Below are 19,847 nucleotides of genomic sequence, written 5' to 3' on the forward strand. Positions count from 1 at the left end.
CGTCTATCTGAGCCCGGTCCCGGGCCTCGGCTAGGTCGACTCCGCCTTAAATGAGGACTTGCTGCGGTGTTTTAACATCAGCGCCTGGGGAGACGGGGTTGGCCACGTGCCCCCATCGTGTGCCGTGGCCACGACTTAAGATGCTCGCTATAGCAGCACTTGCTCCAACACAGTCCGTTGAAGGCTACACGAGGGATATCTGCGTTTGTGCGAGTCCGTACGCACTGTGTACGCTTGCGTATGGGGGGGGGGGGGGGCTACTGACAATGCACGCATAGGAAATGGGGGGGGGGGGTGAAGCCTCGATTATTTGTCTACATTGGCCTTCAAAATAGTTAGATAGTCCGGCGGTGGACTATCTGTTTGCTTAAACACGTTAATATTATTAATCCTTGATGGTTTCTGCGTGGATTAAATATCGGCCGTTCTATAGGATTCGGGGGGGGGGTGCGTCAGGCGTACGTACGCAGGTGGGGGGGGGGGGTAAAAAGTCCGCGTGCGTACAGAGAGGGGGGGGGGAGGGGTTAAGTTTTGACAGATTTTTGCGTACCCACTAAATGGATGGCCCCTTAGCTGGCACCTTAGCTGGTACCTTAGCTGGCACCTTAGCTGGCACCGTGTGTAAACAGCAGCGCTGTGGCGGGTCACAAAAGGAGGGGCGACTGGCCGTGGTGCTGGCCACACCATCCACCTCGTGCGCCGTTTTGCGGCCTCCATTCGGTGCTTCGCTTCACGGAACTTTGTGTAGGCTATAAGGTGGCAACCCTTTGTCTTTGCGTACGCACGCACGCACGCGCGCACACACAAACACACCGCGCCTTTCCCAACGCATGCAGCATGATTGCTTTTGTGTGTGTGTGTCGCGCCCGGCTATCTCTTGACGAGGTGGAGACAGCGGAAATCTGTTACGGGGAGGAGAGAGAAAAAAATAAAGTGATGTGGGAGTAGGGAGAGATGACGGGAAGGGTTGTAGGTGGGGTGGGGGGGTAGTCGTCTTATCGTCGGGTTAATTGACGAGAGGAGAAGGGGCGCTGATGTGGAGGGCTCTGAGGAAAGGCAGTAGTGGGGGCCGAGCGGCGAGGCGCTTGAAAATCTGGAAAGGTGCGGAGTTCAGTCCACCCCCCCCCCTAAACGTCGAACCTCTCCATATCGCACCGTGTGTCGCAGCTGCCGTCAAACATGTTGTCGGGGCGATATCCCGTCCAGCTGTGTCGGTGTGCGTCTGTCGGCGCGTGCACGCGCGTGTGCGCAATGGTGGTTGTCGCGCACTGCGCTATGATCCTGGGCGATCAAGAATCAATTCATGGATACGATGGTTCACACCAAAAATAAATGGTATTCGTAACTTGCTGGGCTAGAGCCTCCTCGAGGTCGGTAAAAAAAATTAGTACAAGGTGCCCGGCCGTGTGTCAACAACGTCTGTGCATGTGTGTGGAACTTCTTTCGCACCGTACGTAGCCACTCTCGCTAATCGGGGGGGGGGGGGGGGGTGCGGGGGGGAAGGACAGCAAACTAAACACACACAAACACAACGGCATACGATGGAAGATAAAGGCGGATCGGTCGTTGCGCAGGGCCTCGTATGTGCCGTGCTGCCCTTGATAGGTGCTCGCGAACAGCACTTGCCCCAGCATTCTAATACGGCTGAACGGGGACGTTAGTCGTGTGTGCGGTGTGTATATTCTGAAGTTGCGGCTCCAAACGTCTCCAGACCTAATTTCGTATACCCGTGTCAGTATACAATGTGCACTTAAGAGCCTTATCTGTGAATAGCTCCTTTTCTAAGAGATCTGATTGTCTTTGCAAATAAAATACTGCTCTGACTCAACTATACAGCTCTCTGAATTACATTTATACATTCGATAATTGCTGATGATTGTATTCACTGCAAAATTATGCTGCATGATTGTGTGTGTGTGTGTGTGTATAGATGGAGTGGGAGTGTCAATATTATACGTTAAATTAGATATTTAGCGCACTGCGCTGAGAACCAAGTGACCCCGGTTCGGCCAACATCAGTGAGAGATACCTGAACCGATCCGAGTCACCCCGCCCTCCCCCTTAGGTCGACTTGGCCTTAAATGAGTACCAGGTGTGGTATAAACATCACAAGGCGGCCGGGTGTCGTGTTAGCCACACCACCTGCGCCGTACCCGCGAACAGCACTTGTCCCAGCAGTATGTTAAGGCTACACGGGGGATCTTTGTATTTAATATGCGTATTGTATATTCTACCCGTAGAGGCAAGATACACCCCGCACATAGTCAGCATCTACTGCGGCACGGCGAGCCACAAATGGAGGCCGAGACGGCGAAGTTTCTGGTGCGGTGTGAAAAAAACATCAACACTGGGAAGACAAAAGCGACAGGGCGAGGTTTTGGCCCACACCACTTCCCGTGGTGCCCGGTGTGCCAGCATTCTTCCATAGGCGCTTGCTAACAGAACGTGACCCAACAGTCCACGTATGCTATGTTAGCAGTCCTCCCGTGTTTGTTTCACACCTGATGACGGTTGCTTGTGTTGCGATCGAAACGTCGTGATCTATTATTATTATTTGTTCTACCTACGTGACTTTACCGAAAGAACCAAATAGTGTGGATTCCTGCAGTCACGAAAGCTTAAAATGAAGATATGTTCGGTATCTCTGTCCTGTATATACATTAAAAAAACGCTTGAATGTGGACATGCACTGAAAGTACGGGGCCCATTTCACACGTCGCTATATCTGTGCATTGTCCATCACTGCTATAGGAGACGGTGGGTTCCTTGAACAGTTTTCTCACACTTCGTAGGGTGTTCAAGGCGCAATTATCTCGATTGTATGTACGGCGCTCTGTGGTGGACACAAGGCATATACATACGCGTGTGTATATATATACATGGGTGTGTATTACACGTGGTGAGTTCATAAACACGGGAACACGTACTTTTTTTAATTAAACATGAATTTCAAGTACTTATGTGTTCACAGCAATAGATGAAGGCATCATCCAGCAGTGGCTTGAAAACCTAAAGGGATGGACATGTACATCTACTGGACGTGGTTACGTGTGTTTCACAGCAGCGCACTTTTGGATCTATTTAGGTATGTACACCACTGTACGTGAGTGTACTGCGTGCTCGCTGTTAGTGCCATAGTAACCATTGAACGGGTGTGCGGGCAGAGGCCTAATTAGAGACACGTGCCCCAGATGTTTCATTGCTCGCTGTGAGAGTGCGAGCAGGACTTAAGGTTTACAATGCTCATCTAGTCCAGAATAGATCTCGAACAGCATCGCCCCAGGGATGTACCCATGCATGTGTGAGCTGTGTGGATCTGCTCGGGACAATGTAGACATGCGTTATCAAAAATACATCACATCACAATGTGATGTATGTGTAATAATGACATGCTTATGCCTGCTTTGTGGAATGTATTGTTTAGTATATACCTAAGCACAGCGAAATCCCATGGGCCAATGCATATTACTATAGTGCACGTATATAATATATTAAATAAAGGTATTTTTTATCCCCCCCCCCCCAACCCCTTACACCACTGATCATTTTCCATCATTTGCAAATGTCAACATCTGGTTTCGTGTAACCTTATGTGAATACTTAATATCATTATCACATATTTTAAATCGCTCCTCCATTTATATACCATGGACAGCGTGGGGGTAGTGGTGGCTCAGTGACATCGCAGCAACCGCGCCATGAATCAGATGGATCGAGTGAAATCCCCGGACATAACTTCAGTGGCGAGTTACCTTCATGAGAACCTTTCATTCCCACCCCTTCTACTTCCACTTCTTCACCATCTCGCATTGACCGGCGTGGTGAAGAATGGTCAAACAACCCTGATGACGTGGTGACGCCATCATTCGGCAGTGTCTTGATACTGGTTAGACTAGGGCCATAAAGAAGGCTGTCTCTGGTGTAGGGCAGTTTCAAAGACAATTCATATGTTATTAGAGCGTGTTTGTTTGCATGTTCACAAGTACGTGTGGTTAATGCAGATTTGCTTCCTTGCAAAAATCTATTTGGTGTTTGAACATCTTAGCACCGCCTGTATTATTGCCAGAAAGTATGAAACATTATTATTTCTCATACGTTGATACTGGCAAAAAAAAAGTTTCCATGATAACAGTCATATTTACCGTACAAACTAAGAACAATATACAATGCATCGAAGCAATTGCCAACACAAGAACATCATGCGTTCAGAGTGTCTTGAGGCTCGCACACAATGACCACTTTCTCCGTCTCCGCACGCATGCCTGTACCTGCTGAAGCCACAGAAGACATCGCTTTCTCTACCCCACGCCTGCAAGGAAGGATCTGCGATGATTTATTTTGCTCGTGAGCCAGACGCTTACCTTTGTTGACACGTGCAATATGCACTGCGGTGTTATGAGTTTGCAGTGCGGTGCGTACGTAGCAAAGAGCCCGAATCTCTCTCTCATACCTTCCAGCAACATTTCATGTAAGTATATACAGCACAACAACCAGAAAGCAATAATAAATTGCGATGGTACATAGGGTTGAACAGACCTTGTTATATCACAATCGTCGCATATGTCTTGCAATATGGCTGCGCTGTATTGCACAATGTATAGGTTCACAACTATTGATACATGCATATATACATATATACGTGTGTTAATAAAATGAGTACTGGTCCTTTACAACGCATGGTGGGTGAAATAGTAGGCCACAATACCCTCTGATAGAGGAGGGGCTTTCTCTTCTAGCGGAGGCCCTCCACCAGCAGTGGCGTTAATACGCACGTGCAGGGCTGCGCCTTTGCATTTTACTTTTCACAGATCCGTGAGCTACAGAATTATGCATTCATTGATCGGATTATACATTGGTGGTTGTGTTTCGATGCATTGTGAACATTGTGGATAACACTGTATTTATTGCGCGAAACCGTCAAGTCTGATTCGCAATAGGCCTAAAAATTCGGGTATTGTATATACTTTACGCGTGTATAGAAATAATTCCAGAAAAAAATAAGCAATAAAAATTTAAATGTATAAACTGGTACATACGCGCCGAGATTAAAAAATAAAGACCTGCTAAAAAAACCTAACTCGATATATAGCAAAAGAAAACATCAACATAATGTACAAAACAACTAAATAAATATGAGATACTTAACTATGAACGCCACGTGCTCGCATCTGCCACGGTTCTAATTCACAAATCCGCTGTACGCATGGCCCGTGTGTTGAACTTCTTTCGCCACCGCACGTAGCCAACCGCGCCAAATCGGACATGCGGTTATTGCAACGTGCGGCACAATTGTTCTTCGCGACAACTGTAACCGATTTATGTTGTTGTTGTTTAAACACAACCACGAACGCGTGGAACACGAATTTATCCGAAGCTCGACAGCCCGTAACGTTCCCGAGCACGCGGCGCCCATGGACGAGCGAGCTGTGGGTCTCTCTACCCCGTACTCCCCCACCATCCCCGTGTGTGACACGCAAAAGACCAAGAAGTTCGGGGTCTCCCAGAGGAGAGGAGGACCCCTGTGAAAACTATTGTCGCGTCTTGTTATTGTTGTCAGCCGTGCTAAATCGCGTGAGCGGACAAGCCGGCGTGCACGCTGCGGCTGCGGTAGCGGAATTGTTTTCGTTTCAGCAATCACTGACCATGCATGGGAAAAAGTCAGGTCCCCGGGCAATAAGAAAGATGGATTGGCGCTCAACGTGTATATATATACCGGGCCCCACGTCTGCTTTTCGTCCAGCTCTTATCTGTGGCCTTCGAGCACTGCAGCCACATCGGTGAACATTAATAACCTATGCGCTGATGCCGCTGCATGTGTACGCGCGTGTGTCTACGTGTGTGCGTGTAGTGCAGCGGTTAGCGCGCTGCGCTACGAACCTGGTCACCCGAGTTGAATTCCCGCTCGCGACCAACACCAGCGACGATTATCTGAAGTGGTCCTGGGCTTTCCCTGTTGCAAACAAAGACCCCCCCCCCCCGGATAACCTTAAATAGACTGTTGCGGCAAGTGCTCTTTGCGAGCACCTATGAAGCGCCGACGCGCCCTGACGGCTTTGTCTCCCGAGTGGCGACGTTTAAACATCGCACCAAGGTGCACGTACTCATTTGAGGCCGAGTCGACCTAGGGGAGGCCCAGGAACCGGTTTAAAAACAAAATATGAAAGTTATTTGTTACACAATTCATCAGTACTGTACACACATTCAGCAGCATTGATTTCAAGACATGCAAACTCTGCACCGGTTTCGATATTCAGTGACTCATCAGCGGTCAGGCTCGCTTGAATCGACGATGAGCGTCAATAAGTTGCATCATCAACCCCGCCGCTTTGCCCACGTGCTGCACGGTGAGTGTTCACCACGCGCGCGTAGATAACATAATAACAATGATCGCCTATACTTGTAAATCCACTACTGGACGATTGCCTCTCCACCCTGTGTTGGTTATGGAGAGGCAGTGCCGGATTATCCTAATAGCAAGAGTAGCTACAAATGCTACAGGCCCGCACTTTCAAGGGCCCCGCGCTAAACGCTTTCAAGCTATAAATTCCGATTCAGCGATTCTGCACTTGCTCTATTGCTATAGTACTATACCGCCTTCAACTTTTATGAACGACTGGGTGTTTAATGGTAGCGATTTGTCGTATTATCTGGCTGTATAGCAAAATGAAAAAATACAATTACTCTACTATGCAAGTTCAAATTTGTGTTTTAATATTTGTGTTTTATTTTATATTTAGTGCCCCTTTATAACATTTGCTACAGGCCCCGCATTAGCTTAATGCGGCACTATAGAGAGGGGTTGTTTGACCATACTTCACCAGGCTGGTCAGTGCCGTTTGGTGAAGCGAAGCTGCGTGGCTTATGCGCAGACTCCACTCGCCACTGATGCCAGCGTTGACCGGGGATCAAACATAGATCAACGGGTTCGTAGCGGCAGTTTTCCTCTGCGCAACCAATGTAACCCAATTAACAACGTACCCACCCTGAGTAACATTGGCCATAGACTTTACTTGCGGACTAATGAAAACGCACCGTAAATTAATTTAAGCACTTACGCGAAGGCTCTATCGCCCGGAGGGGTGGAGGCCTGTATAATAATTAACTGGGATGCGTTCGCAATCTAACGCGCTTGCGGGAAGAACGTGGACGCGCTTTTTTTCATTTTTGTTTGTTTAAAATTCTCACCCGCAGTGCCGTGCCTCATTCGTCTCTCACGCATCAGAGGATGTGCCGCGTTCTATTTATTATTTTGTCAGTCTCTTGTTAATCCACTGCTGGATGAATGTCTCCCTAAGCTCTTGTCACGGGCACGGCTGGGAGGGGCAGCGGGAGGGGGGGGGTGTTGGATGCCCATATTTCACCCACGCTGTTGAATGCGGGTTATAGCACGGTAGATATGTTGCGCACCATATATTTTACACACGCGTCCAGCGTTCATATGTTAAGTGCCGACTTTAAAAAATAGCTTTCTTCTAATTAGCGTTGTTCCTTTCTGGCTCTTATCTCGCCACGCGGTTCTTTCTGTATTATCATGATTATCGTCTTTTTCCTTTTCACGCACGGCGCCTTGAGACATTCTTTAGAAATGGGACTACTGAGTGCAATGTACTAATATTATTATTATGACTCTTACTACGTGGAGTTGTCCAGGTGTGTGGAGTGTGTGTGGACACGGCTCAGTGCGCGAGATGGACACGGAGCGGTAAAGAGTCGACGAGAGAATTGAAGGAGGTGAAAAAAACCCCGCAGCGACACAGAGAGAGAGAGATATGTAAGCGCCTGCGCATCCTTGCAACAGTTACATTCTCAACTCGCTGCAACAGTTGCAAAGCCGTGCTGCGAGATGTAGGTTGTCATAACTAATGACACACGTATATACACGCCTTGTCGAAATGTCTTGAGGTCGCTTGTACGCATAGCGTGTTCCCGTAAAAGATATGCTTTTGAAAAAAAAATGCAATGTTCAAAAGAAAATAAAAAGAGCCCAACTGTTTCCCCCTGTTCAGATGAGTGGAGGCGAGCCCTGCCTGAAGTAGTGGTGGAATATCCACAGTTACACGGCGGGGACATGTATGTCCGTATTGTTACCACGGTGGACGTTATCACCAGCACATTGGCCAAATGTAAATGCTACAGAAAGTCAGCGAATATCCACAATAGAGGTTTCTGGGTTAGATCGCGTAAATATAAATGTGTCGTGAAACTCGCCACCACCCGACAAGCAATTAGTAAGGTTTGTCACGTAAAAAAAACCCACGCCAATTCGTCCCTAGCACAGCACACCGGTGTGTTGGAGAGTAAACCCACCAGTTAGGGGGACTTGCAAGCCGGAGGGATCGCGGGTTCGATCTCCGGACGCGGCAGTGAAATCAATGGACGAGGTTTCTTGAATCGCGCCACCTCTGGCCACTATAAACGGGTGACACCGCCGTTTAGAAACTTTTGTTGAGGTTTTATGGCTTCTATACAATTTCACATGATAAGCCACTTCGTTCAGCTATCATTTGTGGCCAGGTCGCTTCTGAAAAAGAAGCTAAGAGCACAGTGGGCTTTACCTGGTATCGTGAAAAATTGTTTAGTTTTCGTTTTATTTTCATTGTTGTCGTGATTTTCTTACCTTTCTTATACTTTGAACTCCTATCGTGTTTTTTTGTATAGTTTGTTGTTGTAATTTTCTGACCCGCCCCTACTGGACATCTGTGCAAAAAGCGTCATAGCTCATTGGATTATTTCAATATAAATGCATATTCTGATTCCGTTGGATCGATTGGTGGATATAGCGTGTGATGGAGTAAAGTGTGCGGCACTCCCACCTCTCACGAGACTGGTCTGGCCAGCCGTGGAAGAGTAGGTCAAAAATACCATCTAAAAAGAGGCGTTCTGGAGCTCCCTCTGGCGAGAGGACCTTCTGCCAGCAGTGGCGTGAACAAGACATTTGAGGGCTGCACCCTTATCTGTTTTTTTTTTAATAAGGTCCCGTAATGCTGAGAACAGGTGCGGTTATAACGCGCGAGTGAATCATTCAGCGCTCACGGCTTAAGCAGCGACCACGGCCTCCGCCGTCACTTCGCTCCCGTAGAGGATAGGGGTGGAGGGGTAATGGGTTTATTTGTATTCGAGCACGCAGCCCTATAGCGGTATACTATTAAACCAAATTGAGGAAATTGTCGCTTGAGGGAAGTTCATATATCGACGGGCGTTGGGGGGAGCAGAAATAAAATAGGGTAGTACTTTAGCTAAAATTGCAATACCATGTTTTGCTATTTGTGCTTTTTAAAGTGACATACAAAAATAAACCCCAATAACAAAACAGCAGAGCACGGCGAAGTGGAAATGGCAGTGCTACACAAACGCTCCACTGGTTCGTGATGTGGCAACTTGAAAGGATTTAATCGGCTGTTGGTGACATCGGTAATTTTAATTACGTGTGCGCACAAAATTCACATCGCTTACTTTCTCACGCGATATTTGTTTTCTTCCACAAACGCCGCTAAGCTCGCGTAAGGAACTACCGCTCAAGTACAATGCGCGCAATATACCTAAATATAATGATACATAATAATAAATACTCCTAGAATTCGAGATGAGGGTGGCACGGCCAACATCATTCTCGGAACTGCGTTCCGGACTGCTCCGGCTTGAATTCCGCACGGTCTATTCATAATCAAGTGAATTATCTTGCTTGTGCCAATTTAACCAAACCTTCAGATAGATGTCCACCGATGAGAGAGTCCGCTATTTTGGACTATATTAGTCTGACGTTTGCACACAAAACGTATACATGTTATGGTATTGACATTGGTGTTGGTGGTTGCAACCTGTGTATTTAAAGTCGCCGTGTTCTTGGTATGTGTGTTTTTAATATTCTGGGCCTGTGAAAGTGTTTGACATTTTCTTGTGACAGAATGCATGCACGTGTATGTAGGTATACATCACGTCAATAATGAGACGTTTTTTGGGGCCTTAAGGATGAAACCAATGACATGTCGAGAGAGATTTACATAACTTGGGTTATTCCTACATATACACAGACGAGCACCTGTGAAGTCCGGCCCGGCCGCCTTTCTCTTCCTCGTGTTCACACACCTGCTGCGGAGAGTCGTGACTGGTGTTGGTCGTGAGCGAATATTGAATTAAGGTCAACGGAGTTCGTAGCGCAGAGCGCTAACCACGACACTACCACTCCCACACTAACAATAAAACACCTATAAACAAACTCACACACAGACGTTTAAGAATGTTGAATGAAAACACGTAACACAAAAATGCATACATTGAGATATACGGATGAAATGCGCCTTACAAATTTTTATTAGAATAATTTTAAATACACCTATTAGACAGTGACCTCATTTCGGTAATACACTGTCCCTATAATTATATTTGTTACAGAAATACGATCTGTAAATGACGATGAGAATTCCCATCATTACAGAATAGCAGTGCAGGCCGGAAAAAACAGGTTTCAAACGACACACCCCCAGTCAAGCCTAGAGTGTCTTATATATAGGTAGGGCTTCTAAAGGGTCGTACACAATCAAATAGGAATGATCGATGCGTCTCAGTCTTGTTCTCAAACGTTTATGAGACGTTATCGCCTCTCGGTGAGAAATTAATTGCCCGACATCACCCTTTTGATTTTGGAGAAAATGCGAATAAAATTGCGCTGCGAGTGTTGTGTCAGATTTTAGCGCAGGCTGGAGAGAGATAAAAACAAAACCTTACACGGGCAGCTGAATATATGCCACCACCGTGTTCTCCGGATAATAAGACTCTTCGTAAAGTTAGACGCCTTTCAGACGTGTGTACCTTGTCAGTTAACTCATACAAGACAATATATATTTGATCACGCACAGAACACCTACCGGGTTATAAGACGCATCCAACCAACCTTTCCTTGAAAATAATACAGAGCAAATTGCGTCTTTTATGTATGTAGAACTTCATTCGCATCGTACGTAGCCAACTTTGCTAAACGGAGGTGTGATTATATAGATACTGCGGGGGGGGGGGGGTAGTATTATTCAAGGCGACCTTAAGGACAATTTCCGCGACTAAGTCTGTTGACCAAACACTTCTGGGAAGTCGCCGACACTCTAAAAACCGCGTGCTGCAAGTTCGTTAACCCCTGTGACGTCAACACGTGGGATGATGGGTTCTTTAACTCCCCCGTGGACACCGCGGTGACGAGATGTTAACTACCTCGCCTGGTATACAGGAGGTCGTGGGTTCGTTCCCGACCCTGACGCCTGCTGTATATTGGGAGTTACGTGTCTCTCTCTCCGCGTTCGCGTGGAATTTTTCTTCGGGTCCCTCCGCATTTAGAATCAACGTCACGCGTTTCGAGTATTTGGCTGCTATAACTTCCCACATGATAAGCCACTTCGTCGGGCTATCATTTGTCGTCGGGTCGCTTCTGAAAAAAGATCTATATAGCTCAGTGGGCCACACCTGTTAACATTTCAATAGTAGTTAATTTGGTGAGCAAATGATCCCTAGCAGGCGTTTCACCGTCACTGTGTGTCGTTTTATTTGCCGACTGCGCGTCCGCGTTTGGTAAAATATACCGATTTAAAAACAGAAACCTCACTCAAACAAATATTACTGTACGTCGGTCATCGTCCGATACGTCGGCGCTGATCCTACAGTTCGTTCAGGCTATCCACGCACCAGCTGCGTAGCCCCAAACAAAGGGGGAAGGTGGGGAGCCCCCTTCAATAATTATTTGCCTGTGCACGCCACTGCGAACGGAAGCGCCTCCCATTAGCGGGAGCTCTGGGGAGCCCGTCGAGCGGATATATCTTGGCCCACTCTTTCCACGCTGCTTGAACCAGACGTCCTGGAAGGTGTTGGAATACCCGGGGAGAATAAGTAATGTTGCCCCCAATCATTTCATCTTCGAGTTACATCTTCGAGTACACGTCAATAGCATTTAGAGTAATAGTTTATTATTCTAAGGACGGTGGTCTTACTGCCGCGAAGAAGAAGGGAATGCCTCGACGTTTCGGCCGAGTGGCATTATTCGAGCAAAGTCACCGGAGGAGAAGGCGGTGGCGGCGGCGGCAACGTTTTACAGCACCCCTCTAGCGCAGGGTGCCGGTGAGTAGACATATCGTGTTTTTAAAAACACGCTTTTACGCAGCAGTCGTCAGTTCCGCGGCAAGTGATACTGTGATTAACGCGACCGCCTCTCTGATCATTCGGGACACAACTGTCCTCCCCAATTCCCGTGTGAGTTTAAATGGATAATTTAACCACTCAACACGCCTATGGTGACTGGAGGCTGCCCATTTTACAAACGCACTCGCGAACGCCTTTAATCATAGTGAATAGGAGTAGGAAGAATCCATGGGTTACATGCACACAACACACACGCTGTCATGTATACATTGGCAATGTGGTTCAGGAGCTAAATGTCAATATCCACGTATGCTGCTGGCCAACGACGAGAGGGCTTTAGGAGAGAGAGTCAGTGTCGTTTTGCTATTCCTTCTCCGTTGAAGGAGCGCATATTACAGCGGTTTATCGTATAGTTCTGATTGCATGACCACAATCGCACTACTGCGGATTTGTCTTTAATTCTCCATTCACGAAGGAGACGAGCGCATCGCCCTGTTGATGTTCTGATGCGGTTGATGGTGACACCGGTGTCTTTGAGGAATGTCAAAGGCAGGAGATGTGATGATATCGGAGTCTCGAATGAGGTGTTAATTCTGGACGTCCGCGTTGTCCCTCCACTCTGTTCGGTTTATTTGCAAGACTTGAAGCTTAGAGCGATGTCAGAGGGATTTCATTACGCGTGGGATGTTCCGATCACCATCGGTTATTAAGATTCACGAAAATTCATTCGTCGAATCGCTTTTGTCAGAATCGACATTTGCTGATTTTCTGTAAATCATATGCAAATTATATCCTAATGCTCACGTAATCAAGCTGGTGGAGCAAAGGAGACGAAACGACAACGGGATGGAAAAAAATAGACTCATTTATGAGATCGCGTCAATTAACTGAATCGTCGGAGGGAGTTAATTGAATCGCCACACCGCAGAGTTGTCTTGCCCGTGTCTTCCTCGGTATCTTGATGCCTTCCACACCACGACGCTTCAGCTGGCCGTCTTAAAGTGGCCGTCTTAAAGTGACCCGCTGAGCTATAGTCCGCCGAGAGATAAACGAGATACCGACGAGTGAAATGAAAGTGAGAGATAAGCAGAGCAGAGATGAGAGAGCTGGAGAGAACAGCTCCAGATAAACGGACACCACGCACGCACGGACCTTATGATGTCACGGAGCCGTGGTGACGTCATCGCGCGTGCGCACGTGAGGACTATATATTTGAGAAGAGGGAAGGAAAACCCACTACGTCATACATAAATTCGCCAACTATGTATTGCTATTGAAGTATAATTTACTACGATATTGCGTGTACCAAACCACAGAATGCGCTAACGTGCCGCATCTAGCCGGACCCACATGCAACCCCTCTCCTGCGAACAACCATAATTCTAAAACCACATCAATGGGGGGGGGGAGGGGGGTATACAAGTGTGGACCCATGCATTTATGCAAGATAAATTCCATCATACACTCAAATAAATATAATAATAATAATTGTGTATGTGCTCATACTTCTACTCTCGCCACCTTCACCAAACCCATATTGACCAGCGTGGTGAAGTAAGGTTATATAAGCAGCTGCACGACCTGTACGGCTTAGGGAGGGGGGGGGGATGCGGGGGAAGTCAAGAAGTGGGGGGGGGGGGGGGGCACTCATCCAGCAGTGGATTGACAAAGGGGCTTTATATGTATACAATGTTAAGGTGGATGTTGGGTGCTGGCGTCATTTAAATCGTCACGGCGGCAAGCGTGGCTCCACGGCACATCCGATGAGCCCGGTTGGCTACACACCTATGCGAAAGGGGTTCAGCAGACACGCGTACGCGGTTAAACATCTGTGTGGTGCGCTGAAGTTTGTGAAGATTTCTAGAGTGACCTGTGTTTGGGGCTCGTTCTTGTTTTTCCCCGTCGCCACGCTCGAGTTTGCAATTCGTTCTCGTTTGTTTTCTCTCCGTCTAGTTTTGCGCATGTGTTAGACCCCCCACCCCGTCGGCACAAAATGTAACATTAGCACGTAATTTGCAGCTGGAATTTGCATACAAGGTAAATTGATAATCAAATCTTATTTTTTTTTATCCTGAAATAACATGGATACCATACCGCATTATGTAACTTGTAATGTCGACTCGATAGGCTATTAAAAAGAAATGTCGTTTTTTTTTGTTAAACGCAAGCTTATGGTTTTAAAGTTTTGTTTTCAAATGTATAATGACTGCCCAGTTACGTGTAGTTGCTACACGTGTGTGCCCAGACAGATTACTTACAAAACAGAGTGTATTCCGTACTGATAATGTACGCACATTCATGTAGCCACGACACACGAATTATATGTGACGTGGCGAATAAAGCACATGGTCAACATTAGTCGTACATTTATTGATATCGTCACTACACGACAAGTATTTGTTTTAAGTTTCAACAGTTTCTTCCGTTGTGGATGATCGCAGTTCGGAGATCTTTTTGTTTTTACTGCGGCATAGTTATTCACCGTAGCAAGGAAACTTATCGTTTAGGTGCATTTTTTTTATTTGAAAAAATTCATATATTCCAATTATTATTTTTTTGATATGCCTATTTATAGGACATCCACGTTGGGAGATGGAGCGATGAAATGAGCTCGTGTGCAGGTTCGAGAAGGATCGTTTTCACATTGTTGGACCGTGACAGATGTCGACGGTTTAGGGAGGCCTTCATCCAGCCGATGATGATATGAACATATACACATTGACTTTTCAGTATCACTAGACACATACAATGTGTGTTTATCTATTAGGCCTACTTTGCATAGACACGTTTACATATGCGTGGAACGCGTTCGAGAGTGCGTATCACCGAACGAGATGTAGCGATGAATCCAGCTCCCGCATAGAGCAGATGCTGGGTGAATTGTTCTATCGCAGGATCGTGAGCGATGGCGGTGGACTTCACCCAGCAGTGGATTGACCATGGCTAATGATGGTGATATATGTGCGTGCACAATGCGGGTTGGAGGAGGCAGTGAATTCGAGATTTGCACACGCGGGGAGAGATTTGTTAGTGTTAACTGCTCCGTTGATGGCTTTGCTCGTCACGCAAGCGGCAAACAAAACACAGATATAGACCATCATCGACGACAACATTGCCATACAGCGTTGGGCGTAACAAGACTGCCCTAAAGAGAAACTATTGATATACAATAGGAGACGTTTCGGACAACGGGCCTTATTCATAGCAGTGCATTGTTAAGCAAGCCGCGACGCGTCAATTGTGCACGGGTTAAAACTTGAAAAATATACAGCTCCTTACCAATCCGTAGACAGATGAAGGCTTACCCACACCGCGTCGACCATGGGGTTGTTTGGCCATACTTCACCATGCTAGTCAGTACGGGTTTTGGTGAAGTTGGGGTTATGTCAAGGACCGTTCAGACATCACTCGCCACTGATATACGCCGTGGCTTACATGAATGCATTTATTTTGAGTGCGTGTCCAAGGCCAGGCATCGAACCCAGACGGAGGCGGCCATAGTGCACTCACATAGATTAACACAGACTGGGTTCGTTGACTTTCATAAACATTGCCAATGTCATAGCAGAACATTACCACAACCCCCCCAAGACCAAGTTACTGCATTAGGCATATTCGCAATGTAAACATTGTGAGCATGATTTAACGTATAATGATTTAAAATGACACAAACTATTTCTAGCATCACTGCTGCTGTTGATGCTACCCTCATTCTCCGGATTATAAGACCCTCCGGAAAGTAATACGCACTCCAGAATCGTACCCGGTCTCAATAACCGTATACAGATGTGATCAAACGAAAGATAAAGATCCTCCGTATAGCCTGAACAGACTGTTGGGGCAGGTGCTCATAGCAAGCACCTATGAAGGCCGACACGGTACACGATGGGGTGGGTGGCCAGCACCACGCCCGACCGCCTCTGTCTCCGTAGTGGTGATGTTTCTACACCGCGCTGGGTATCATTTGAGTCTGATTCGACTGAGAGGAGGCCCAGGACCAGTTCAGATAATCGTCACCGATGTTCGCCGTGAGCGCGAATAGAACCCAGGTCGCCGGGTTCGTAGGGCAGCGCGCTCACAGTTCCACACACAAACACACTTAGCGGGTTTTAAGACGCATCCCAAACATGTGCTTTTGAAATACAGTGGGGGGGAGGGGAAGGTGCGTCTTATATTCCGGACAATACGACGCTATCAAACGGCAACATCACACATTATTAGATGTCGACGCGAGGAAGGAAGCCAAGCACTCGCCTTTTTCGATCATAAGACGCGCACCCAAACATTCACGTTTGAAATACTAGTCCTTTGGACGTGACCGACCGTCCTAGCCAGCAAAAACTTTGTAAAAATATAATTATTTAGTATAATAGTGGGGGGAGAGAGAGGTGCGTCTTATCGTCCGGATAATAAGCCGCAACGATATCGTCATCATCATCATATACACGATGGAAACTCAAGAAGCCCTCCAGACACAACGCGTTTCGCCAGCGTGCGTGAGAGTGGCAGTTTGGGGAACGCGCGCATTGCCTTCTGCACGGCTATTGACTGAATAAGACAATTCCAATACGGGCACGTCTCTATGATTAGGGGGGGGGGGGGAATGCAGACATGAATGAGGGGGAGGAGAAGGAGGAGATTGGGGGGGGGCGGTATCAAATGTACCAATGCACTCAAAATGTAAAGAGCTGTACGAGGAATATGTGTAATTATCATAATCTTGCCGTCAAGTGCCTTAACAGAATTTGCAGATTTTATTTGCAAAAGGAAACTGCGAGACGCATTAAAGGCGTCAAGCGTTTTCTTAAGGCTGCGTTTAGAAATGTGTGTGTATGTGACAGACTGCTATGTATTAGTATATCCCTATGATATGTATACGAGTGTCGGCTCTAGTAGGTGGTGAATGAGGACTACCATTTTATTTACAACTACCACAATTTTATTTTACCAGGTAATGCCCATTGAATTATTATCTCTTTTTCAGACGAGACCTGGCCACAGATGATAGCTCAAGGAAGTGGCTTATCATGTGGAAATAAAAAAAAATCTAAAGGCGTGTTGATTCTAATTGTTGAGAAAAGAAACGGAGGACCCGGGGAAAAATCCACGCGACCACGAGGAGATAGACATGCAAAGTCCACATATATATATAGATATAAGGCGTCAGGGTCGGGATCGAACCCGCGACCTCCTGCATAACAGGTGAAGGAAATAACATCTCGCCACCATGTCAACCCGAAATGTATTCGCTTCTCAATGATTGTATGCACCCTTGGAGCACAATAATAATATAATTATCGGTAAGAATGTGTGCTTATGCGTGTACCGTATCGTACGTCTGGCTGCATGTACTTTTGAGTATGTATGTGTGTGTTCGAATGTGTGCGTATGTGCTTCTGAATGCGAACACAATATATACTTTCGAGTGTACGGCTGTCTGCACGCGTGTATATTCGTTTCTATATTTACACACCCGCATAAGGTATTGCACTGTTAAGTTGTACGCTTGTGTGCGTGCGTACGTATATATGTATACCTTTGACTGTACACGCAGTAGCCCTATGCACTTTTTAGTGTGTGTGTCGATGTGTAGGTGCCGGGGAGAGAACGGCGGCCGGGCGTGGTTCTGGTCACCCATCCACATGCGCGCCGTATTCACATTCATAGGTGCTCGCTGAGAATACTTGTCCCAAAAGTGTATTGATGCTTTTGAGGGGATATTTGTCTTTGTGCGGTAGTGTAGCGTTGTAAGTGGTGCAAAAACGACAGATATCGTAACAGACAGCAAAGCTCAACGCGGTCGTCAATTACATCGTAGTTGTAAAAGGAAACTCTACAAGGTGACGTTTCGGGCAATAGCCCTTCTTCACTGCACGTAAATAGAGAGACCGGCGAGTTGTAGACTGCCATGTAAAGAAGGTCCAGTTAAAAGTCGGCTGCTACGCGTATTGTTTTTTTCAGTAAGTATAAGTGTGGAATGCCTTGAGAAATTCTTAGAGAATGTTTCTGTAACTGTACGAGTCATACAACGAAGGGATCGATAGTTCCGTGGTTTTTCTTCGAGAACTATCTATGTTTATAATATGCAGGGTTATAGACGAGTGCTCACCTTTGTCGCTACAAATATTTGCGTGTGTACACCTGTATAAGTGTACGTGTGACTATTTATTTGTGCTATGTGTTTGTATGCAATGATTGTACAAAATAGAATAAGCCTAATATAGAATATATAATGGTATGCATATATAGTACTGTACAGAATAGAATGGTCATGTTTTAAACACAAAGACCCCCCGTAAAGCCTTTATATACTTTTAGGGCAAGTAATGTTAGCAAGGCACTTATTAAGGCCGGAACGGTACACGAGGGGATGGGTGACCAGTACCAAGCATCACGCCCGGCCGCTTTAGACTCCCCAGTCGCGACATCGCACCAGGTACTCATTTGAGGCTGAGTCGACCTAGGGGAGGCCCAGGAGCGCTTCAGATAATCGTCACGAGTGGTGGCCGTGAGCGGGAATCGATCTCGGGTATTGTAGCTGTTAGCGCAGCGTAGCGCTAACAGCTACAATACCGCTCCCCAATGTTTTACGCACGCGTAACTCCACGCAAAAACATACCAAATAATACATACACAAACACACGCAAACATTACTGTGTACGCGCACGCACACATACAAGCGCACGTAGATATGAATCACACACACCGTAGACTCAACATGTCTAACATGTATATATGTAAACCACGTGTGTATGTCGATATGCACTCATGCGAGACGCGCACAACATCTTACTCAACCACAGTCGCCGGTGTTCTGCAATTGCCATTGCATCCGCCCACGGCAGTACTGCTACACCACGTGTGTTGTTGTGCCACGTGTGTTGTTGTGCCACGTGTGTTGTTGTGCCACGTGTGTTGTTGTGCCACGTGTGTTGTTGTGCCACGTGTGTTGTGATGCCACGTGTGTTGTTGTGATGCCACGTGTGTTGTTGTGATGCCACGTGTGTTGTTGTGATGCCACGTGTGTTGTTGTGATGCCACGTGTGTTGTTGTGATGCCACGTGTGTTGTTGTGATGCCACGTGTGTTGTTGTGCCACGTGGGCAACTTGACGTGGCGCCGCTCCGTGAGTGTGCAGGAGAGGCGCGGGATGAGCGGACATTTCTGCGGACTAGACTCCTGCAAGTCCGGATGTGGGAAGGAAAGGCGAAGAAGGGATGATGATGAGGGTGGTGGTGGTGATGATGAAGAATTCCCCTCTCTGTACACGCCGCATGTATAGAAACGATATTTCGTCTTCACACTCGCACCCGTTCCCAACCAACACAGCCTCCTTTACAAGCCTCTCTCCATCTCCGACCTCCCCTCCCACCTCATCACGACCTCCACCCAGCTCCTCCCAACGAGCGCAACCCTGCACCCGCCCAGCGACTTTAGGTTGGCGACGGAATGTCGGTGTCTATACTCGTGCCGAGACGAGGAAGAGATGAGATGGGGGTGGTGGGGGCTTGCTGTGGCGGTCTTGGGGTTTGCGGGGAGGAGTTGGAGGGAGGGAGGGGGCGGTGGATGATTGTGATGGTGGGGGTCCATTCGACCCTGTTAAGGAAGGGGTGGGTTCGGGAAGGGTTGGGGGTACTGGGGAGACCGCAGGGGGTTAACCAAGAGCGGGGAGCTATTGGACGGGGTGTGTGGTGTTCGCGCTGGCCGGCGTGAAAACAAAGATTTTCG

At 47.2% G+C, this 19,847-nt stretch overlaps 1 protein-coding gene across 1 annotated transcript in view; it reads left to right on the forward strand.

Annotated features, from left to right (window-relative positions):
• Positions 1-19,633, forward strand: part of LOC116940547 (T-cell leukemia homeobox protein 1-like) — a 51,994-nt gene extending 32,361 nt beyond the window's left edge. The window contains exon 3 of the mRNA XM_076065900.1: positions 19,258-19,633. Coding sequence (XP_075922015.1) covers positions 19,258-19,273 — 16 coding nt within the window. The 3' untranslated portion in view covers positions 19,274-19,633. The remainder of the gene's footprint in view (positions 1-19,257) is intronic.
• Positions 19,634-19,847: the final 214 nt, after the last annotated feature.

Source organism: Petromyzon marinus, chromosome 9, assembly GCF_048934315.1.
Source record: "Petromyzon marinus isolate PM22_M1 ecotype Great Lakes invasive population chromosome 9, UKy_Petmar_22M1.pri1.0, whole genome shotgun sequence".
Taxonomy (NCBI): domain Eukaryota; kingdom Metazoa; phylum Chordata; class Hyperoartia; order Petromyzontiformes; family Petromyzontidae; genus Petromyzon; species Petromyzon marinus.